The sequence below is a fragment of the Myxocyprinus asiaticus genome, chromosome 30, assembly GCF_019703515.2.
Source record: "Myxocyprinus asiaticus isolate MX2 ecotype Aquarium Trade chromosome 30, UBuf_Myxa_2, whole genome shotgun sequence".
Lineage (NCBI taxonomy): Eukaryota > Metazoa > Chordata > Actinopteri > Cypriniformes > Catostomidae > Myxocyprinus > Myxocyprinus asiaticus.
Genome location: NC_059373.1, coordinates 40,628,433 through 40,653,508, shown reverse-complemented (window position 1 = coordinate 40,653,508; position 25,076 = coordinate 40,628,433). Strand labels below are relative to the sequence as shown.

Here is a 25,076-nt window from a genome sequence, read left to right as displayed (position 1 = left end):
TTTCAACACCATCATCCCAGCTATACTCCAGAATAAATTACACCAACTCTCTGTTCCCATGTCTATCTGTCAGTGGATTACCAGCTTTCTGACGGACAGGCAGCAGCTTGTGAGACAGGGGAAACTCACTTCCAGCACCTGTACAATCAGCACTGGTGCCCCCAAGGTATGTGTGCCCTCCCCACTATTCTTCTCCCTCTACACCAATGACTGCATCGCCAAGGACCCCTCTGTCAAGCTCCTGAAGTTTACAGATGACACCACTGTCATCGGCCTCATCCGAGATGATGATGAGTCTGCATACAGAAGGGAGTTTGAACAGCTGGCTGTCTGGTGCAGTCAAAACAACCTTGAGCTGAACACACTCAAAACGGTGGAGATGATTGTGGACTTTAGGAGGAACACCCCAACAATGACCCCCCTCTCCATTCTAAACAGCACTGTGGCAGCAGTGGAGTCATTCAGGTTCCTGGGCACTATCATCTCACAGGACCTGAAGTGGGAGACACACATTGACTCCACTGTGAAAAAGGCCCACAGAGGTTGTACTTCCTTCGCCAGCTGAGGAAGTTCAACCTGCCACAGGCGCTGCTGATACAGTTCTACTCAGCGGTGATTGAGTCTGTCCTCTGCACTTCAATAACTGTCTGGTTTGGTTCAGCTATGAAATCAGAGATCAGAAGACTAAAAAAGACAATTCGGACTGCTGAGAGGATTATTGTTTGCCTCCTGCCCCTGCACTGTACATAACAGATAACAGATTTGTATTAGATTGCACAATGTGTGTGTGTGTGTGTGTATATATGTGTCTGTGTGTGTCTGTACGTATGTGTATAACTATTTTTTATTTTGTATTATTATCTATGTCTTGCTGCTGTTTTTGAATTGTTTTTGTATTGTTGTACACTGGAAGCTCCTGTCACCAAGACAAATTCCTTGTATGTGTTAGCATACTTGGCAATAAAGCTGATTCTGATTCAAAACACATGAGACATAAATTATAATTGCACAATCGCAATTGCACAAATAAGTTGATATTCACATATAAACTCTACATTATATAATACATTATATTACTACAGTACTATAAATGAGGCCACTATCTATACTAATTCAGAATGAAGAAATTAATTACTGCAGTTCCTTTGTGATACAGAATTTTCATAGGGCAACATTCTTTTTTTCTCAAATTTACTCTAAATCTTTATTAGACAACATTGATCTGTGAACAACATCTATTTAAACAATCAAATACTGTATGCTGCAAAAATATCCTGATTTTTAAGAAATGTACAGAAATGTTTTTAATAGTGAGGAAGACTTGTGTATCCTCTGTAAGAGTTACCCCTTCATTAAAAAAGTCTTCGAGAGAAATTCAAACATCATGTGACTTAAAAACACCATAGTATTGGTTTCTTTAAAGACTGCCCTTTTAATTCCATCAGTGTCATTTGTTGTAGTTTTTCTCTGAGTAGTGTGAAAGTGAAGGCAAAATTATATGTTGCCATATGCTAACACTGTACAATTTTAATGGAAGAGGTTAAAGGGTTTTATATAGACAGAGGAGTAAAATGAAGTTGAAACTGCCCTTGCCTCTGCTGTGACATTGATAAGATCATGTGCTGTGGCTGCGGGTCTTGCTCTCAGCAGGGTGATGGAAATAAAGTGCTGCTCCTAATCTCCTAATGGATGTTCCCTCGTCCTTGGCCAGGGCACATGGGACAAAGATGGGACCTTATCAGCTCTAATGAATTTATGGAAAATATTTCTGCGCTGACAATTTCCAGTTTGGGCCCTCTCTTTCACTCTCTCTTTCGTTCTCTCACTCACCCACCCTTCCTCACCACTCTTTCTCCCTCGCTTTCCAGAAGCGTTCCCATCTAACTTCATTTGAGTTTGAGTGGAAAGCGTGAATGTTGCAAAGCAGATGGCAGGAGTTTCTCAGTATTGGAGGGCTATTTCTAGAATTAATGTTTCTTTTTAGGCCACATGCATTGACAAGCCTATGATGCTGATATGAAGTCTATTTATATACGTTCCTAAAAGCGTTGTGGAATCATACTCTTCGGTCATTTAGAATGAAGCAGTAAGCCACTCGAGTCTGTGCGTTACAGTAATGTTACAACGGGTAAGGGGTGTTCTTAGGCACAACACTAAGCAGAATGTAACTCATAGACTCCAATGGACTTGATTGTTTTATTTATTTAAAGTAAACAATCCTTCCGCAAAGTAATGGAAGTGTAAGCGGTAGTTCTAGCAGGAATACTCTGGATCCTTACAATTTCATTCACTCAGGCATCTCATCCAATCACAATACAGCCTCTGCTTTATAATCCTACACACCTGTCTCTATTGTTCACATACTTCGTTGTTTTCACCCCCCTCCACCCCATCTCCACAGGTTTAGGTCCCATCCTGGGTGGGCTCTGCTCCCCTGCCGTCATTGCCTCTGTCATTGCATCTGATGGTTCAAGCAAGCATTTGAGCGCTGAACCGTAGGATTGGGCTTACGCCAAATATACATTTCTCTACATTTGTAATAATTCCAATCATCCAGAGTCTTTTCTGATAGAAATATAGTTTATTAGATGAATTGTAGACTTTTGTTTTCAAGGAACATATCAACTTGACAGTTGTAATCAGAGATTTGGCAACTGCTTATAAAGCTAAATATAACATAAAACTTTAATTAGCTGCTTCAACTACCACACCCTCAGGTCCCTGTTTACCAAATATAGGGCAGACTGTGAAATCGGCTTGAAGCTGGAAGTGTTGTTAAACGTATGGGCATGTGTAAGCTCCAGTTTCTGGGTGAAATGTCCACAGAGGGGTGCCAAAAGTGAGTTACATTTTAAATTGTAAATAAAGTAATACATTGAAGAGGTATGCATATTTTATTAACCCTACCCAAACCTAACCGTCATTGGAGTAAAATTTTTATCCTAGATGGAAAATACAAACTAATTCAGTTATATCTGTCAGGTAATAGTGACATTTTCTGCATTCTATAACAAAAAAAATTACTTACAGCTCCTTGAATGTGCAGTCACAGGTGTCCATTTATTGGTGTTTTACAATGGCTTTTAACATAGCTCATCCGATCAATATTTATGCAGGACATGGCAAGAAAACGTGGTATAATTATTGAGACTGAGACTTGAGGTTATGACATTGATTTGATAATGTTTATTCTTTTGATTCTCTTGTTTATTATATACATATAATATTAGTGTTGGTAGTTAATTGACATTTTCTACCAGTCAAGCCATTGACATGTTTGTATGCAGAGTATGCTTTATTCACTTTAACACTGTGTGTGTACAAGTGCTGTTTTGAATGAATTACTGGCATCCTCGTGTTATTAAAGAGGTCCTATTATGCTTTTTGTGGTTTTATCTTTCCTTTAGTGTATAATATAGCTGTTTGTGCATGTGAAAGGTCTGCAACGTTACAAAGCACAAAGTCCACGCAAAAGGGAGTTATTCTGTCCCACAGACAACACTGCTCAAGAACTATAAGAAATGGCTGGATTGTTGTCCAGCCATTTCTTCCGTAAAATATATACGTCACTATGTTAGACATTTGCCTAATGCCCGCCTAAGGGCTACTTTGGCCTGCCCTCAAACAAATGTAGTTATAGCAGAGGCCAGGATGAGTTGGGCTAGTGTTGTCGCCATGTCGAGAAGACGCTGTTTTCTTCACTGTGAAAGCAAAACCTCTTTGTTTGGACTTCCAAAGGCAGACAAATTTTTACCAATATTCCTCAGCAGTACAACCACAACCAGTGCTGGATTTTCAAGATGGTTACTCCTGAAAGATGGTGCAGTTCCCACTTTGCTGGGACAATCTGGCACTTCAGGATCACAACCTGTAAATATGCTTGATTATTTGTAGATTTATTTGCTACCAAGAGTTCAAATGCGGAGTTTTGTGTTGTAGCTACGGTGTACACTCGGTGCACAGCTGTAGGCCTCTGCTAACCTGCTAGCTAATGTTATTGTGTTGAAATAGTTTTGCTAATCAGCTGTGGGCCCACTTTTACCTACAATTGTGTAGAATTATGCAGATTGTTTGTCGTTCTTACTATCATGAATAGTAATCAAGTGTGGAGATGGATTTATTTTTACAAACATTAATTTTATGTCTGCAATCCACGGTAGTGCTCGGCTAACTTGCAATGTAATGTTAGGTTTCCCTAGTGAAAAGTAGTATACTTAAATACACTGAGTATACTTAAATGTGTTGTTAATGCACTTTAAATTGGTATACTTCAAGTCTGCTAAATTGGAACAACTAATTTTGTACTTCATGCACTTTAGTTGTCTGAAAGTAGTGCTAAGGTCCAACTAAAGTTGTATTAAGTATACTTTGTTGTACTAAAGTGGAACTATTCCAAGTATACTTAGTACATTTGAAATATCTACCCCCATTTTTGCAATATACAAAACAAAACATACGATGTGTACTTCAAATGTATTTTGGTGACATTACAATTGCAACTCAATTACACTCTAAGAGTTTTGGACATACATTAATGTTATACTGATAATAAACTGAGGTCATAATATTCTTTTACTAATAGTGACATTAAAATTTTTTAAGCCTAATAAAATATTATTGAAATCACATTTTGAGTGGGTCAGGGCTGCAGTTGGCTGCACATACCATGGTATGCTGAAGACATACTCCAAATTACTTGCAATGATATAGGAAGTACCTTGAACTCAGGCTTCTATTGTATTTTAGGTACCATTGAAATACATGTCTTGCACATTGCAATTTATATTCCAGTTACACTTGAAATGTGCTAAATGCATCAATTTTGTGTGCTTACATTAACAATAAAATATACTTTATGAATATTTGCAGTGCTTTAGAAATGCACATTCGTAGCATTAAATAGTCACTAATGTTACAGTAATAGTGTGCTGAGGGTGCATTTTGATTTAACTTTAAGTGTTAAAATAGACTTAATCCATGTAATGACTTCTGTTTAATTGTACCTTGAGAGCATTGAAAATATAAATATTAATCATCCACGTACAGTAGTCAACACACCAGCATTTAACATCTGCTTTACACTGACATTTGATAGAAATTCCCTAGTATTTTCTAAATAAAATCTTACAGGCCCACCTACCATTAAGAGCTTCAGTGACAGATTCATCAAGCTGCACCATAATGGGGTGTAATAATGGATTTATTTCTGGGCTTTCACCTTCCCCATCATTCTGAAATAACTAGCATTTAAATACAAGACAAGGATATTTTAAACAAAATAAGACATATGGACAGGGACCATTGCACTGCCTGCCTATAATTGCACAATAACAGTAAAAATACATTGGGGGAAAAGTTAACATTTAGGTATAAATATAAAATCATTTTAAGAAACTTACATTGTCACTTTGTGAACCTCCCTGCTCAGCCAAGTCCATGTTTGTTTTATCCAAAGGGTGTGTGACTTTCATGGACCTTTCTTTAATAAGAGTAGCCTTAAGGTCCTCTGCAACTTCAACTTTTGCTGCCTGGGAAAGCCTTGCAAAACACATGCATTGTGCAAAAAGGACACACTTTTGAAATATATAGGGTTCAAAATGTTTTTTGACCCACTGGCTAGCCTCTACATTTTGATGTAGCTTAAGGATTGTAAAAAATTGTAAGGAAGTTTGATCTCAACTCCCTCTTTCTTGAAATCAATAGTAGGCTATGTCAAGCCTAAGATTTTATTGTTGCCCAATCTTATTTACTGGCCTGCACAACTCCATACTGTGTAAAGTGGATGTCTTGACACAACAAAGCAACTTGCCTCTCTCTGGCTAGATAGTAAACACCATGTCAAAGACTGGTACATAGGCAGAAAAAACAGTATTGTAAATAAAGAGTTACTCACTATTGAACCACCAGTAGAGATCACAAGGGCACCTAGATCAATCAATGATCGGAAGTTCTGGAAAGCGGCTGAATGGAGATCATTTTTGCAGTATTATGCATTACCTGTTTTAAATTGAATTTTGAAGAGGAAGTATTGGAACCATTTTTTTTTTTTTTATTATTATTATTACTATTATTATTAGTTTTTTCTATGCACATTCTTCAGGATTTTATAAAAGTTTGCCATCTTGATATGGCAGAGCGGGCACTTTGTAAATTTGTGTTGAATTTTGAAAGTTTATATGGACCTGCTAATGCTTCTTTCAATGTGCATTTACTGATGCACGACATCAAGTGTGCACAACTGGAGACCATTGTGGCAACCTCAACTTTTCCATTTGAGTCATTTAATGGGACTCTGCTTAGGTTTTTCAATGGTTCTACACATGTGCCCACACAGATAGTGAGGAGATTTCTCAGATGGAGGGATCTCTCCAAAAAAGGTGAGAAGACCATGGCCAATACAAGTGAGAGTGTGAGGAAATTTTAATAAATTACAAAGTAGCTGTAGACTTACAAATTAATCTGAGGAGTTTCAAAAACATGTACAAGGTTTTGGCTGCCCTGTAAGAGAGAGAACATCTATGTTACAAAGAATGGCTATTGAACATTTCCATGGTGTCACAGTTCAATCAGGTTTATTTGACAAATGGTTCATTTCTAAAAGTGTTGTTTACCATTCTTACAACAACAGCTCACTTACAAAAAAAGAAACAACTCAGTTGGAGCATGGAACCATCTGTAAAGTCATGGGTTTTGTGGCTTTTAAATCTGATACCTCTAAAGCACATACAGTATCTCTTGTGTTTTAGTAAAGGAGCTTGCAAAAACTGGAAATTACCTTTGCAGAGATGTTGAACTTAATATATCCTCTACATTTGTGACTGAAGTGCATGACACAAACAATGTATTTGCTATCCATCCTTACTCCCCCCCCCAAAAAAAAAAAAGTGTCATGATCAGGTCAAAAGACAAAATGTATGTTATTAGAATGCCAAACAATATTGAAAGGGACTAATAATATTTCTTGACATACAGGCTGATATTCAAGTGCATATGTACTACTGAATTGTCATTTCATGTTATTGTTTTGTATGAATTGCAATGACAAGTTACTAATATTGTTTTCCTGATTTTCTATATCCATGTACAAATTGCATGAAAGGAGAGTGATACTTAGTCAAGCAAAGAAATGCAAAAATAAAAAATTGTAGTCCTTTTGTTTGTCTACTCTAGTTTATTGATCCTGTATGAAGAATATACTGCACATGTAAACTCAGTATCAGTGTTATGCAAAAATGTGCATAGTGCATTTAAAAATGTTACAATTATGTTTCAAAGAAGATCATTTTTATATTAATCTTCTAGTAGTACATTAGTAACCTCTGTTGTAATGAGTTCTATATGATAAAACTTTGTTTGTTTGAAAAAGATTGTTCTGTTACTGAAAACAGTATGTTGAAACAGAAATCTAAAATATTCATTGTTCTCAGAACAATGATAACATGATGTAATTTTGTGCGTGTGTGTGTGTGTGTGTGTTTGGGAAAATATTTGTCAAAATGACTTTTAACTAAACAATCTTATTTTAAAAACACAGTCTTATTTTAAAGCACACTGTAATTCAACTTAATGTATACTTCCCCTAAATGCATTTATAAAAGCAACACTACTTTACAACTTAATTTGTACTGCACAAAGTTTCCCTAAGTGCATTTGAAGAAAACATGAAATTAGTACAATTACAGGGTATTTTCAATTAGTACATAGACATGTTAATGCATTTTTAGTATACTTATCATGCAATAAATTTATTTTAATAGCAATGTAGTATATTTCTTTTTCACTAGGGTTGGTATGGATTTATTTTAACAAGCTGTAATGTTACGGCTGCTATCCATGGTAGTCCACAGCTAACTTGCTCACTAACCGGGAGTAAGCCTCTGTCTCCGTTCATAGCTCTGGCGACAAAAGTTCAGCTACACCCATTCCAGCAAATGATGATTAACTTAGATGCACTATGTGTCTTTTACTTGAAGCTTTGTTAGGTTCACAATAATCAACAGTGTACTTGTAAGAAAGCTACTAAATTATAACTTACCACTGTGAAATGTCCTGCTCAAGTTGTGCTTGTGAAGGTGGTTCGGGTCGATCAGCTTGTTCTTCCAAACTGTCATTATAGGACTCGGGCTCGAACTGGTACGGCAAAACCCGACTCCATTGTTACCATAGTTGCAATAGTGTTTACAGCTGTTAAAGAAGCCTGAAACTCAGTTACGGTAAGGGCCGTTACATTTCCGACACTCGGTTGACCAATCACAACAGACTGGGCCAGCTGACCAATCAGAGCAGACTGGGCTTTTCGGAAAGGGGGGCTTTAAAGAGACAGGACCTAAATCAGAGCGTTTGAGTCAGATGATGAAAATAGGTTTAGCAGAAATGTACAGTATGAGAAAAATAATGTGTTTTTTGAACATTAAAGCATGTAAACCTATTCTAGTAGACCCCCGAAATAAAATCATGAACCTGTAGATTACCATAATATGGGCTCTTTAAATCTGTTCCAAACACTAGTGAGTTGCCTACCTAGACAACATTGTTTGGCATTATGTGTGAATGGCCCCTTAATCAAATGTCTAGTGCAGTTCATGTGATGCTTTTAAAAATATATTCATAATGAAAAGCACTATTCAAATAAAACTGACTCGACATAAGGCATGTGTGAGTGGCTGGTACTGGATTAGTTTCAAAATTTGTCAATAAAGAGGTTCCATAATACTACAGATTTTGTCTTAGAAGGTTGCTGCCTACGTAGACAGTAGACACCAAAGGTTTTCTTAGTAAATAAGAAACAATATCATTTCTGAGTGCTAGATACCCAGCAGTGTCTCAACAGTGTGACCTCCCTTTTCTCCTCCTCCACCTGTCAGGGCCTGAAAATGGGCTTCAAAATCTGAGCGTGTGAAAAAATTCATTTGGGTCATGGTCCCTGCGCTCACACCCTTCAGCTGCGAGTGGCGGGTTTAGAGGGAGGCAGGACCGTGCATGTGCCCGCAGGAGAGAATAAGGAAATTAATAAGTTCTGAGAAATTGAGCCAGCACCTCCAGGAAGCTCAGATGTGATTAAAGCAGCATGGGTGGCGGGCGCAAGCAGAACTGTGATTGTATGATGGAGGTGTTTGTAAGGTCCAGACAGTATTATTGTTTCAGGCTTCAAAATATATTAAGCTGGACCAGCCACTGAAGAGCTGAACAGTGCTTCTTAAATTACTTAATATGCCTAGATGTCTGAAGCAATTTCCATTTGTTAAAACAAATAGGATGTTCAGGTTTAAATGATTCACATTTATCCACAGTAAGTACCTGCTCTATTAAATACCTTTGTTGGTGAATTTAAAGTCAACATGAAATGGCATTTGCAACTCATTTTAATGACATTAAGTTCAGTCTTGAAACTCTACATGGTGATAGGCCAATTGGCTTGCACGGTGCAGCTGATAGGTCCTTTGACATGTAGTCTGTTAGCCAGTCAACTAGCGTACTCTCTCTTTGTCAATAATTTAAATTGCATCACTAGTTTGCAGGTAAACCAGTTTCACCCCCAGCACAGTTCGAGATTTTTTTTTTTCTCTGAAACCCTCCTCCTCCCCAGCACCACTTGTCTAGATCTATTTCACTGGGATTGTTTGTATGTTTAATTGTGCAGCAGCAACATGTTTTAGATGCTTGATGCAGCATGTCTGTGTGTTCTAGCAGTAACAGTTAATTGTACTTGCTCTGCAGCAGCAATGTAAGCAGATCTAGTCCGTCAAGACCAAACCTACTAACTTGTTATATCCATTATAATACTTTAAAATGTATTCAGAGAGTTGGCATTGCTGAACTTCCATAATGTGACATATTTTAGAATGAAACAGATAATTCAACAAGATGAAGTGTATGGTAGGACTTGATTTTATACTTTGCGAATTGATTTGATGGTGAAAAGTGGACGTTCCATGCCAGAATGGAGTACGAGCTGAATGTGAGTTTTCAGTTTATTGTGGAGGACTTTCCTCCTGAAACACAGCTGGGACCCACTTTTGAGGAGGCTTTTTGAACAGGATTTGGAAGTTGAAGGTCAAGTTCACCCCCCCAACAGAGCATCTCCACATATCAAAATATGAATGCTTATTTTTAAAATCTATCATTATTTGGTATTATTGTGGGAACCTGTATTACATTAACCAATATTCAAACTATTATATTTTTGCATTCAATTTCCAGCCAAAATACTGCATTGAAAGGCTCTGAAATTGCCAGTATATCCAAAAGTTTCAAAGATTTTAGTTTTTCTAGGAAACAACTCTTTTTCATTTGGACTGTCAAGACTTCACAACTTGTGAACACGACTGGGAGTCAAAGGCGCACGTCTTCACCTCATGGGAGGAGAAAGGCGCTATATGCAAGCGGTACACCTGGCCAGCTGTCACGGAACTTACCTGTTCAGACCTGACAACACACAGGACAAAACCGGCTCAACCCGGAGATTATAGAACCTTGCAAAGGTGTTGGGTGGAATCGCAGACGTCTGCCAAAGAGGCGCCACTGGTCAGGGCCCAGGAGGCCGCTACACTCCTAGTAGAGTAGGCTCGTAGCACCACGGGGGGCGGCACATCCTGAGCGTGATATGCCATCACGATGGTGTCAGTGACCCAGTGGGCGATCCTCCATTTGGAGACAGCACTTTCTTTCCACTGCCCACCAAAGCAGACAAAGAGCTGCTCGGAGCTTCTAAAGCTCTGCGTGCCATCCAAATAGATGCGTAAAGCACACACCGGACACAGCAATGCCAAAGCTGGGTCTGCCTCCTCCTGGGGCAGCGCTTGCAGGTTCACCACCTGATCCCTAAACGGGGTCATGGGAACCTTGGGCACATAGCCCGGTCGGGGTCTCAGGATCACGTGAGAGTAGCCCGGACCGAACTCCAGGCACCTTTCGCTGACAGAGAATGCCTGCAGGTCCCCTACCCTCTTGATGGAAGTGAGCGCAGTCAGGAAGGCAGTCTTCAAAGAGTGCCTAAAGCTCAGCTGACTCCAGGGGCTTGAAGGGGGCTCCCTGTAGACCATGAAGGACTACAGAGAGGTCCCATGAGGGGATGAGACACGGTTTGGAGGGATTCAACCTCCTAGCGCCTCTCAGGAACCTGATGATCAGGTCGTGCTTCCCTGAGGACTTACCGTCCACTGTGTTGTGGTGTGCCGCTATAGCGGCCACATACACCTTCAAGGTGTAGGGGGACAGCCACCCCTCCAGCCTCTCCTGCAGGAAGGAAAGCACCGATCCGACTGCACATCTCTGGGGGTCTTCGTGTCGGGAAGAACACCACTTAGCAAACAGATGGCACTTCAAAGCATACAGGCGCCTTGTAGAGGGAGCCCTAGCCTGAGTGATCATGTCTTCCACCGCGGGTGGTAGGCCACTTAGGTCTTCCATGTCCCGTCCAAGGGCCAGACGTGGAGATTCCAGAGGTCTGGTCGCGGGTTCCAGATGGTGCCCCGTCCCTGAGATTGAAGGTCCTTCCTCAGGGGAATTCGCCGGGGGGAAGGTCTGTCGCGAGGAGCGTGATGTCCGAGAACCACATCTGGGTGCGCCAGTAGGGTACTACTAGGACGACCTGCTCCTCATCCTCCCTGACCTTGCCCAGGGTCTATGCAAGTAGGCTCACTGGGGGAAATGTGTATTTGCGTAGTCCAGGGGGCCAACTGTGTGCCAGTGCATCTATACCAAGGGGTGCCTCGGTCAGGGTGTACCAAAGCAGGCAGTGGGAGGATTCCGGGGAAGCAAACAGGTCTACCTGTGCTCGACCGAATCGACTCCAGATCAGCTGGACCACCTGGAGATGGAGTCTCCACTCTCCCCTGAACGTAAACTGTCATGACAGCGCGTCTGCTGCCGTGACCTTCGTCACCCGGAGAGCAAGGTCGGTCGCCGAGCGCAGTTCCTGCATCAATCCCGGGTTAGAACTACCCTTGTGCAGCTCTTTTAGCGCCTTGGCTTGGTGAACTTGCAGGAGAGCCATGGCGCGCAGGGTTGGGGCGGCTTGTCCAACGGCACCGTAGGCCTTAGCCATCAGGGACAATGTAAACCTACAGGCCCTGGACGGGAGCTTTGGGTGCCCACGCCAGGTGGCGGTGCTCTTCGGGTACAAGTGCACCACAAGCGCCTTATCCACCTGGGGGATCACTGAATACCCCTTGGCCGCCCCACCATCAAGGGTAGTGATAGCGGGAGTGCTGAAAGATTGGGATCGGGCAGTAAAAGGTGCCTCTCATGATCTTGTCAGCTACTCATGCACCTCCGGGAAGAAAGGGCGAGGCCGTGAGCGGCGCTCTGGGCCCAGGAACCAATCATCGAGCCGCGATGGTTCAGGGGAGAGTGGAGAGTTCCACTCTAGCCTGATGCTCGCGGCTGCCTGGGAAAGCATGTCCGTCATCTCTGCGTCGGCCTGAGACTGGGCGACCACACCCGAAGGAGGGTGCACAGCCGAGGCGTCTGCGTCAGAGTGGATGAGCCCGCTCTCCAATGCTGCGTTCGATAACTCATCGTCTTCCTGGGCTCCGAATAAGAGGTTGAACTCGCCGTGAGACGAGCTGGCGGTCTCATCCGAGAGCCCAACCGTGGCAAGCAAGCGTGCTGGGGAATGGGAGGTCCGTGGAGGTTTACCTGGTGGAGGTGCTCCCATTGAGGTCCCCAAATCGCCCCCAGTGCTAACCGACACGGCCTCATACCCGTAGGTAGAAGGACCGAGACGGGGAGCCGCTGGGGTCGCTTGCTTTCTTACGAATGCAAGCCGCGACGGCAACATTGCCATGGTCATGTTCTCGCAATGAGGACAAGACCAATCCACGAATGATGTCTCCACGTGGGCGGCGCCCAGACACGTAAGACAGCAATCGTGGCCATCAGAAGTGGAGAGATAACGACTGCAACCAGGAATAACACACAAACGGAAAGGCATCTTTAAAAAGACATTCCGTGTGTGCCACTCTTTTAGAATGAAAATATACTATTTTTAGAATATACTCTTTTGTTATTCTGCCGAAGCGCCCAGGGGTGTTCTCGGCACTCCACGAGTGCAGAGGGGGAGAAGCCGCTGAAATGCGCCGTAAAATCCAGCAGATGAGGTGAATGAACTCGCGGATGAATTCAGCTTCAATTAATAGAACCTCTCAGCTCCAAGGAGAAAATCTGAATGAGTGGTTGCATACCAGCTCGTTTTATACCTGTAGGTTCGGGGGAGTGGCATGCAAATTCCACTCACCAATTCCCATTGGCCTTTTTTCAAAGATCAGAGGTGTTTAGGGCTTCCAAGAGTGACCCCTAGTGTCACTACATCGACACAATGTCGAGTGAGTGACAGATAGGGAACCTCTTTTATCCTGTGCTCTCTTTATGCTTCGGCTCTAAAGTCTGTTCCATGAGAGCGCTCATGCATACTAACCTGACAGTCTGTATCAAAACACACAGACATTTTCTCTGGTAGAGGGTGAAACTACAAACTTGTCTTCAGCAGGTTGTTGTTTGAAACTTTCAAGTGGAACAAAACAACAAACTTTACATTTCCAATGTAAATGGAGGGCAAATGCCAACTTTCGACCAAAGAAATGTCACCCTCTTCCAGATAATGTATACCTAAAAAAGGTTTTATCAATGTACTTCACTAACAAAGAAGTACCATTTTTGGTCATGCACCATGGCAGTACAGTGGTTTTATGGGCATATACTGTATGCATGTACCATGCCAGTATTGTGGACTTGTACCATTGTACCATGCTATTATTTCTTTAGAGTAACATGTAAATACTAAGGTGCATGATTAGGATAATTGCTATTGTATCACCAATGTGATACCATTTCTGTACCATGAAAGGCCACAATTTAGTCAAATATTACCACAGAGAGTGACAAAAATGACCCAGATATAAAAAAAAAAAAAATGTGGAGGCAAAATGCCCTCTAGTGATATCCCTGTTTTTTATATGCTATTTAACATCAAATATATATCCTTATTTTCTTTTCTAGGCATATCTAGTGATAGGTTTAGTGCATCTGCTGACATTAGTGACCTGTAGTTGTCAGATATCTGTATATGTATTTTGACACTGGTACCAAGTTACCACCACAGCTCTTTTTTGGGTTTCCTAATTGTGTTTTATTTTATTATTTTATTTTTTTACCAAAAACAATTTGGACCATTATATATATATATATATATATTTTTTTATGATTTTAGGTGTTAAGTCACCTTTACGTTATCTCGAGACCTGCCATAAGTGTTTAATTCTACTTGGCTAAACCTACATTGTGTCTCATAGACTCTCTGCGAGTTCTGCTGCAGTTCTAAATGAATTAATAAATGTGCTACAGACGATATATAAGGCCGGCTCAGCAGTGGCGTTCCTGACAGATGTAACAACAGCTTTGGGTTTAATTTTATGAATTACAAAAAGCAAGACACTCAAATTGAACTTTAATGGCTGCCACCTGTTATGACAATTAGAAGCTGTTTTTTTGCTGAACTTTAGCCAAGTAAACAACATGTCAAACTACAGTAAAGTGTCACATATGAGAAAAGCCCTTAAAAGGTTTTCAGTCAGTTGTTTGTCTAGAGGTGTTTTCTAAGGTGAGCGTTGCTATTATTATTGTTCACACTGCACTTGCAGTTAAAAACACTATTCACTCCATGGTGCTGTGGAATCGCATTATTAGAAAATGTTCCAGGTCAAAAGACTACATGTTGTTCTGGTGGCTATATGCATCATCACTTATTTTAGGCTGGCAAATGCAAAATCCTAAGAAAGATAGGTGGGCATGCGGCGTATGCCTGTGTATGCCCTAAACTACACTACTGGACCCAAGCCTTATCTAGAGACCAGAATATCATAGAGACATGTGGGAGAGGTGGGATCTTTTTATTTGGGCCAAAAAACAACCAGCCTCCTAGCAACCACCCACAACACCCAAGGAACTGCATAGCAACACACTCAGAACCAGTCAAAACACTGAACAACACAATGTGGCCTTTCAACCACCTAATACACCCTAGCAACCAGATAGTATCACCCTGGCAACCATTCACAACATCTGACCAACTGCATAACAATGCATTCAAAACCACACATAACACTCTAGCAATGACATAGCAACACACTCAAAACCACTCAGAACATTGTAGCATCTGCATAGGAACACCCTAGCAATGAGTGTTGGGCAACGTTACTTTGAAAAAGTAACTCGTTAGAATACTGTGTTACTTCTTAAAAAAGTAACTAAATTAAAAAGTTACTTTTTATGGAAAGTTAAGCGTTGCATTACTTATATGTTACTTTTGCATTACTTTTTTCTCACAGCCACTATTTCTTCTGCTATGCTATCCATTCCATACAAATAAGCCATGCATTCCATACAAGAGACATTACAGGTCATGCTTGCTACTGTACAACACTCATATCAAAACAACATAGTAAACAAACAGATATACAGAAAGTAGGTCTGCACGTCATATTTATAATAAAGAATCAATAACATGAATATGCATGATTTGTTTTTCCATCGACATGCCAGCCAATTTGAATAATAAAGGATAACCACTGTCTTACCTAATGCAGCAAAGTTCAACACTTGAACCTGTAACATACGTCATCATATGCTGTGCCTGTCGACAATGCCAGAGACCACTTGAGATGTTTTTCAAAAGTCAGGATAAAATTAAGACATTTTTCACTTAAGTCATCTCAGTGCAAGCTTGTTTTGAGTTGATCCACGGTGCGTCCAGACGCGCATGTTGATACAACATGAATGGAATCGTTTTTAATGCTACCAAAATGTCATAAAAACAGTTTGTTTCATGAATCAAACTGCTTGTTTATTATAAAACAAAAATGTAGAATCTTTTTAGAAATTAAGACATTTTCTCTGCTGTGGCAGCAGGGGCGTGGTCAAGCGTCCATCCGGAGAGGGAGAAAGTGGTAAGGGCGCTTGCACCTGAGCTAAATTATGTCTAACACCTGTCTCTAATTACAGTGAGTACGGGGAGAGCAGCATAAAAGAGCCACACCGCCAGCAGACCAGAGAGAGAGTCTGGGTCGTGAAGGTCTTCGTAACGCTAAAGAGTGTTGTGACGCTAAAAAGTACTGTGTAGCTAAAGAGTATTGTGAAGCTAGAGAATACCGTGAAAGTGTGAAGCTGACGTGTTGTGGCAACCCGGTAAAAACTCCAAGTTACGTTATTAAAAACCCTCCTACCTGAGGTGAAGAAACCTGGTTCCCTGTGTCCTCCTTGAGTAAATCTTCTACATCTGCTTACACAATCGATGTAGAACGTTGCTCGCAGCCACTGATCCGGAGTCAGCTTTTCTCATCCCATTCTCCCAGTTACGGGGAGCTGTAATATGGAGCAGTTCCAAGTACTCCTCGTTGCAGACTGTAGTGCGATGACGTAGTGGATCTAATCCCATGCGTATTGGATTTTAGTGATGTAGTGGATGTTTTAATGCACATGCTTATTCACATTTTAATCTTTTGTTTTATTATTGTAGCTTACTTAACAGTCATTAATACAGTATATATACATATAACACACACACACACACACACACACACACACACACACGTTGGTGCAGCTATCATTATGAGGACCCTCCATAGACATAATGATTTTTATACTTTATGAACTACAGATTCTATCCCCTAACCCTAAACCTAACCCTCACAAAAAAACTTTCTGCATTTTTACATTTTCAATAAAACATCATTTAGTATGTTTTTTTTAAGCGATTTAAATTATGGGGACACTAGCAATGTCCTCATAAACCACATTTGTAGCATAATACCCTTGTAATTACCAGTTTATAACCTAAAAAAAAAGTCCACTTAAAACACTTAAACCTGCTCACAAACACACACATATATATTAGGGCTGCACAATTAATTAAATTAAAATGTTTGACCACTACATGTAAATATACAAATACAAATAATTCACCCCATGGCATTTATGTACAGCGGGTGAGATGTTAAAATGAGGAGCACATGAGGAGTATATTGCTTAATTTATACATTTGTTTTCTGTGGGTGAAGAGGAAAAACATGGAATAGTAATTTGGTTATGACCATTTTTAAAGCTAAGCTACAGTACTGTGCAAAAGTTTTAGGCACTTGTGAAAAATGTTGCATAGTGAGGATGTCTTCAAATATAATGCCATAAATAGTTCTCATTTATCACTTAATGTCATACAAAGTCCAGTAAACATAAAAAAGCTAAATTAATATTTGATGTAACCACCTTTGCCTTTAAAACAACAACAATTCTCCTAGGTACACCTGGACACAGTTTTTCTTGGTTGTTGGCAGATAGGATGTTCCAAGCTTCTTGGAGAATTTGCCACAGTTATTCTATCTATTTAAGCTTCCTCAATTGCTTCTGTCTCTTCATTTAATCCCAGACTGACACAATATTCAGTAGGGGGTCTGTGGGGGCCATGCTATCTGTTGTAGGGCTCCCTGCTCTTCTATTCTAATCTATTCTATTTACAAAAGTAATGTTTGGGAGTCTAAAAAGTATATTTCGTATTGACACACTAAAGCTGAAGATATACATAACTATCTTAAGATAAATGTTTTTAACAAAACATCTTATGTACTGAAGACCTTTGCACAGTACTGTATATTAAACAAATGTCTCAGTGTAATACTTTAATACAAAGTAATAAATGTACTCTAAAGACCAAAACATCCACTACGTCACCAAAATCCTCAACGCAGAGGATTAGATCCACTACGTAATCGCACTACAGACTGAAGAGAGGACCCTCTCAGCAGTTCAGCTGCATAAGTCAGTGAACTGAGTGAGTATTTCACCCTGTACACAGGGTTGGGAGGGTTACTTTTGAAATGTATTCCACTACAGATTACAGAATACATGCTGTAAAATGTCATTTGTAATGTATTTCGTTAGATTACTCAAGGTCAGCAACGTATTCTAAATACTTTGGATTACTTCTTCAGCACTTGTTTTGACTATAAAAACTCTGCCAGTACATTAAGACAAAATACACATGTTAAAAATACATTCTCTGAAAAACCTAAATATCTTATGCAGTGTTGTTTCTAAAACAAGATATATCAAATTGATCTTGATTTAAGGATTTTTTAAATATTTTTACAGGAAAACAATACAAATATTATCATCAAGAATATGATTTTTGCCCTTATATCCAAGGTCTTACTAGAAAAAGAAATTATGATCCAACATGAAATTTCTTGATACAAAAATATGATCGTGCCTGTAAAATGACTAGAAATAGCATTTTAGCTTAGCGTAAAGCTGATAATTTACACAAGGTTTATTTCTATTTCTTCTGCTCCAAACTTACTTCAAACGTACTTCTCTGTCTGCTCGTATGAATGTAACACATCATAAGAAAGTGTTTCACCGCTGTTCAAATGCACTTTGGATCGCATCATTTATATGTATAAATGTTTTCCATCTGAAAGGACTAAATATTAAATGAAACAAATGACAATACAATGCAAAGTAATCTCTTTAGTAATCTAAATACTTTTTGAATGTAACTGTATTCTAATTACCAATGATTTAAATTGTAACTGTAGTGGAATACAGTTACTTATATTTAGTATTTTAAATACGTATTCCCATTACATGTATTTCGTTACTCCCCAACCCTGCCTGTATATCACGCCGTGGCCAGTGGAAGGCTAGTCTTATAATCCCTCTGCCTAAACACGTTTACTAATTTTTTTAATGCAGTGTGTATTTACAAATGAATCAATCATATTTCACTCATCAGAAAGTTTTTTTATTTTATTTTATTTTTTCCTTTTTCTCCCCAATTTGGAATGCCCAATTCCCAATGCGCTCTAAGTCCTCGTGGTGGCGTAGTGACTCAATCCAGGTGGCAGAGGACGAACCTCAGTTGCCTCAACATCTGAAACCATCAATCTGCGCATCTTATCACGTGGCTTGTTGAGTGTGTTACCGTGGAGACATAGCGCATGTGGAGGCTTCACGCTATTCTCCGTGGCATCCACGCACAACTCACCACGTGCCCCACTGAGAGCGAGAATCACATTATAGTGACCACGAGGAGGTTACCCCATGTGACCCTACCCTCCCTTGCAACCGGGCCAATTTGGTTGCTTAGGAGACCTGGCTGGAGTCACTCAGCATGCCCTGGATTCAAACTCATGACTCCAGAGGTGGTAGTCAGTGTCTTTACTCACTGAGATACCTTTTTTGTACAAAAGCGACATGTTACTTTATTTAAAAAGTAACTCCGATATCATAGTCTAAAATTTTTTTTAAAAAAGTTGCGTTACTTTACTCGTTACTCAAAAAAGTGATCTGATTACGTAACGTGCGTTACTTTAATGTGTTACCCTCAACACCGCTAGCAACGACATAGTAATGCTCTGGCAACCATCCATAACACCTGATCAACTACATAGCAATGCACTAAAAATACTTAGAACATCCTAGCAACCAAATAGCAACACATTCAAAACTGCTCCGAACAGTGTTACAACCACATAGGAACATATTAAAAACCAATCAGAACACCTGAATAGCCACAAAGCAAGGGCCTGGCAAACACCCACAATACCATAGCAACCATACAGCAATGTCCTGGCAAACACTCACTTTAGCATCTGCATAGAAACACACTCAAGACCATTCAGAACCCTTTAGTAACAACATAGTAATTCCAAAATGCATAATAACACCCTGGCAACCATCAACAACACCTGACCAACTGCATAGCAATGCACTCAAACCACTCAGAACAGTCTAGTAACCACATAGCAACATGCTCAAAACCACTTAGAACACTGTAGCAACTGCATAGGAATGCCCTGGCAACCACCCACAAGTTAGGAGATTAGCAGACATTAGGTAGACATTAGCAATTTAATAACTGTGTCAGTGTGAGTAATGATAGCAAGTACCTGAGCAGAGCTACTGATTTCACCTGCTTTAAACTACATTATCCACAGTGCACTTTGCCCTGCTCCAAGGCCACAGCAATCACTTATACTTGCTGCGACTAAATGTGTGCTTAGCAGTAGACTCAATCACAGTTACACAACACACAGGTTGAGTCCTCACTTTAATATGAGGTGTAATTTACCGTCTGGTTTCAAACATTCATTATCCAGCATACAGTATGTTCTCTTCCTCTACTATGTGTTACTTTGTCCAGTCATCATATTTCTCATTAACAAAATATGACTGCTGACCTTGTGTACATATTACGTCTTAAAGTTGAATTAGACACCCTCCACAATCTCACACTCAGAACAGATCTGCAAGATGGGAAACGGCACTGTGCTTATTCTGTGGGCGTTGTGCATAATTCCTTCAAATCAGGAAATACACACAGGATGATGATGCAATGACAAAAAAAAATGTTGACCTCTCTTTAAGCATCTGTCTCTCTCTCTTTCAGGTTCCTACATGTTGGTGAACTCTTCACAGTATGGTGCTGGGCAGCGTGCTCAACTCATGTTGCGTCCACTGAGTGAGAATGATACACACTGTGTGCAGTTCAATTATTTCCTGTACAGCCGGGACGGGCATAGTCCCGGGGCTCTGAGCGTGTACGTGCGTGTGAACGGCGGCTCGCGGGGAAATATTGTGTGGAATGTGTCCGGCTCTCAGGGGCGGCAGTGGCACCAGGTGGAGTTTGCCGTCAGCACCTTCTGGCCTAGCGAGTACCAGGTGAGATGGACTGCACACACACACACACACACACACACACACACACACACACACACACATCCACATTGACTTTATATTACAATACACTCTTCTTACAAGTCAGAATTGTTTAATCTAAATTGGCCATACAGTATTCTACATTTTTGCTGCATTTTATTTTTACGCTTAAGTCCACTTGTTAGTCAAGGTCATTTGCACTAAAACAGTTATTGTTTAGTTTTTAAAATTTTTTAGCCATCCTCCAAATGACCCTTTGAATTAGAAAGGATGTTTTTTTACGACTGTACATTTAAGACTCTTGTATGTAAGATAAAAGACCTCTGTTCTGATTGGTTCATCTGTTAAAATGTGAAGTTCACCTTGTATTGTTCATTGATGCCAGGTGACACACTGAATAGGCATTGATAAACATGGGCCACTACTGGCAAACATTTTATTAGTAAACTTTTATAAAGTAAATATCTGCCCTTATGGCAAACCATTTTATAGATAAAATTGGGCAAAAAAATTAAATAAATAATAATAATAATAATAATTCTGCCACTACTGAAAAAAAAAAAAAAAAACATATTGTATAGCAGTATAGAGTTTTGGCAGCAGTAAACTGCTAGTAAACAAAATAAATATATTCCATTTGGCAAACCATTTTATAGTGAAAAAAAAAAAAAAAAAAAGACAAACACAATATATACGGGTAAAGCTCACGAGGAACAGGTGAAGACAATAAACATAACCAGGACTAGACTAGGGGTGAGGCCAGAGGGAACGAGGGGGCGGAGTTGGAAGAGCACATGGCAAACATAAACATTTGCCTCAGCCATGTGCTCATACACAGTACAAACTCACAAAGACGAGAAACAGACAAAGATAACAGGACAGACAGAGCGGGATCATGACAAATTCTGCCACTATTGGCAAACCATTTTATTGAAAGGTTTTGGTACAAAATAAAAATATTCCACTACTTTATAGCGATGATTTGGCAACAATAAATATCTGCCACTACTGGCAAAGAGTTCTGATGGCAAACAGTTCTTTAGTCAACGTGATGTATTCTTACATAATGTTTGGTTCTAGCAAACATACATTCTCTTATGTTTGCATAGACACCGAAACCTACAATACTGACATATTAACAGCATGTAAACATCAGCATTTTATGTATTAACACCTATAGAAATGTACATTGAATTGATTACTATTGAATAATTCATAGAATTAATCAGTTAATTACATTTAATTTCTAATCAATGAGATTAGTTAAATGCTATCACATTTATTTAATGCAGTTGACATTATAATATGACATTTCAACAGTTTCATTCAGTTCTGTGTGATTAATGCTGCCCTATACAACGTTTTAAAGGATTATATCACTTTAACCAAGACTACACTTTAAAATGTTAAAATGAATAAAAACTTTGCAATTGTTTTATCATTTATTAAGCATTTCATTTTATTTTTGTTTGCCATAGGACACAAAAAACTAAATAAACCACATAAAGCACCATAAAACAAGAATAAAATTAATCCATAAATTTGTTAGCTATAATTCAAATCTTCAGACTGCTTTCTGTGACGAACAGACCCAAATTCAATCCTTTTATTCAACGATGTCCGTCTCCATCCGCCGCAGCGCCGTCACGCCCGCTGTAACCATTAACCCGCTGTAACCGTCAACATGCATTGGTTTCATTCCCAAAATTCAAAAATTGCCGCCTCAAGCATTACGACCAGCAGCTTTACGGCAGTGATGTCGAATGCTCATTGGCTCTCAGGTGTCTCGTGACCATTTGCGACGTGCCGTATTCTGCGATGTACATGTTTGAATGAGATATGACAGCGCCGTTATGGAGTGCATCAGGAGAAGATTTACAGCAATTAATTATTTAAATTTCACTCTCCACCTCACACAAAGCTATTGTATGCCGTCAGGGAGCACATTGGATGCAGCGCATCAACCTTTGGACTACTACTGAATTTTGCAATTTTTCTGAATAAATTATTGTGATTAAATTTATCTGCCTGTTACTTGTTTTATATGCTTAATAAATGGTTATGGTTAGGTTTAGGAGTAGGTGTGGGATTAGCGGCTGTAATTATATATATATATATAAATTAATATATATAAATTAATATATTTTAAGAAAAATGATTGCTACTTTACATTAATCTTCTTGTTACATGTTTTTATATTGTTGAAATGTGGTTACATTTAGAGGTTTAGAGGTCCTTATTGTACGTTTAAATGTTACAAATGTTAACAAACAAATAGCTAAGTATATTAATGAGATCAGGCTGGTTTAGTAAAGTTTTGGCAAAAATAAATATCTGCCACTACTGGCAGAGTTCTTTTGTGAAGTTTTGGCTAAATAATAATCTGCCACTGCTTGCAAACTGCTTTATAGCAAAGTTTAGCAAAAAATAAACGACTGCAACTACTGGCAAACAGTTCTTTAGCTAATTTTTGGTAATTATCAATGTTACACACACATATTGCCATTACCGAAAATCGTTTCTTTGGTGAGCCTTTGTCAAATGGTGATCCTCTGCAAATATCTTTCACTACTTGCACAGAGTTCTGTGGCGAACCTTTGACAAATATAAATGTCGTAGAGTGCTTTAGCAAACTTTTGTTAACTTTAAAAGCCTATCAGTACTGCCATACAGTTATGGCAAACCTGTGGCAACAATATACAATCCAACACTACTGCCAAACGTTTTACTGATGGTTCTCATGTCGTAACAATTTCTGAATTAACCATTTTTGCAGCTTGGTTTCATTATATGGTCTTGGTGGACTGGGGTGGGAGTTTTGAATTATTGAGTATATCTACATTGTACATCAATCTGTTATAAAAATCCTGTTTTCCATGATGTGACCCTGTTAAATATTGACACATGAAGAGGGGTGCACATGGGCTTATTTAGATTTCCTAAGATATACTTACAACTCTTCTCCTCCTACCACTGGATAGAATATTATCTTGAGCTCTTGTATGGTCTTGACTCTGGTCAGCAGTGTATATTATTGAGCTGCTTGTGTTTCTCTAATGGTTAGCTCACAGAACACTGTCACCTTGTTAAAGGCGATGATTAATAACTCACCCCTCGTTTGCTTTCCAAAAAACCCATAATGACCAGTAAGTTGAGTATGTGTGTGTCTGTGAGTGCACAGTCAATTGACCCCCGCTTGTGTGTGTGACCCATTTGAAAGCGGGGGTCCGGTGTGGTTTCCATAACACTGACCTGTATTGCTCCTCTCTCCATAAATCAGAGCAGCCTTAATGAGATTACAGACCTGGCACAGTCAATACAGACACACACACACACACACACACACACACACACACACGCATGTTGGTGCAGCTATCATTATGAGGACTCTCCATAGACATAATGATTTTTATACTGTATGAACTATAGATTATATCCCCTAACCCTACCCCTAAACCTAACCCTCACAAAAAAACTTTCTGCTATTTTACATTTTCAAAAAAAAACATAGTTTAATATGTTTTCTAAGCAATTTGAAGTAATGAAGAAAGTATTGCCTAGTAGTTTGTTTAGACAACTTTGGAGATTCATTTGTTATTATAAGACTTGTTACCTGAACAAAACTTATTACACATAACTAAATTAGCATTTCACAACATTTCTAATATTTAAGCCAAAAATTAACCAAATGATTGTGATTTTGATTCAGATTTAGAACATCTCTATTTAACCAATCATATTACTCATTCCATTCCATATGCAGACATACAGTACATACTCATTCCATATTTATTTGTGCTATACAAATTACTAATATACGTCAGTAACCTGTGATATGCTTCCCTCATCTCGTTCCAAACCCTTATGTTGTCATTCTTCTGTGGTACACCAAACTTTTCCTGCTGAATTCATTGTTAGGTTTGGGGTTTGGGTGAGGGGTTAGATTTTATGCTTAGGTTTTGGTAAGGAATCTAAGGAAAACTTGTCATAACATCATTCATTGGTCTGTTTAGTTTTCTCTAGGGGAGTAAAAGTTGTATGTATTTGTACAAGCCAGCATGCACAATATATTTTTTCACGACTTGTCATGTAACTTCATTTTTGCAGCTGTGATATTTATTTATTTATGTTTTGCATTTGCAAACATAACGGAAGTGTCTGGAGAAATTTCGAATACTGTTCATTTTCTTTTCAAAAAGTGGTGAAGTCAACTGATCTGTAAATATTAGAGTGGAAATATTCTAGAAATCTGTGGGTTGCCATTTCTCTCTTTAAATTTTCTATGTGTGGTCTCTGAAAATTTGCAGGTAAAATGTTCAGTTTGAGGTATTTGGGAGATGTTAGAGAGCTGTTGTTAGTGTGGATGT

General features: G+C 39.4%; 1 protein-coding gene across 4 annotated transcripts in view; it reads left to right on the top strand.

The window, feature by feature from the left end:
* Positions 1-25,076, top strand: part of LOC127420681 (receptor-type tyrosine-protein phosphatase U-like) — a 426,908-nt gene that overhangs the window by 175,223 nt on the left and 226,609 nt on the right. For all 4 annotated transcript variants that reach the window (XM_051663146.1, XM_051663144.1, XM_051663145.1 and 1 more), the window contains exon 3: positions 20,441-20,712. In XM_051663146.1, coding sequence (XP_051519106.1) covers positions 20,441-20,712 — 272 coding nt within the window. The remainder of the gene's footprint in view (positions 1-20,440; positions 20,713-25,076) is intronic.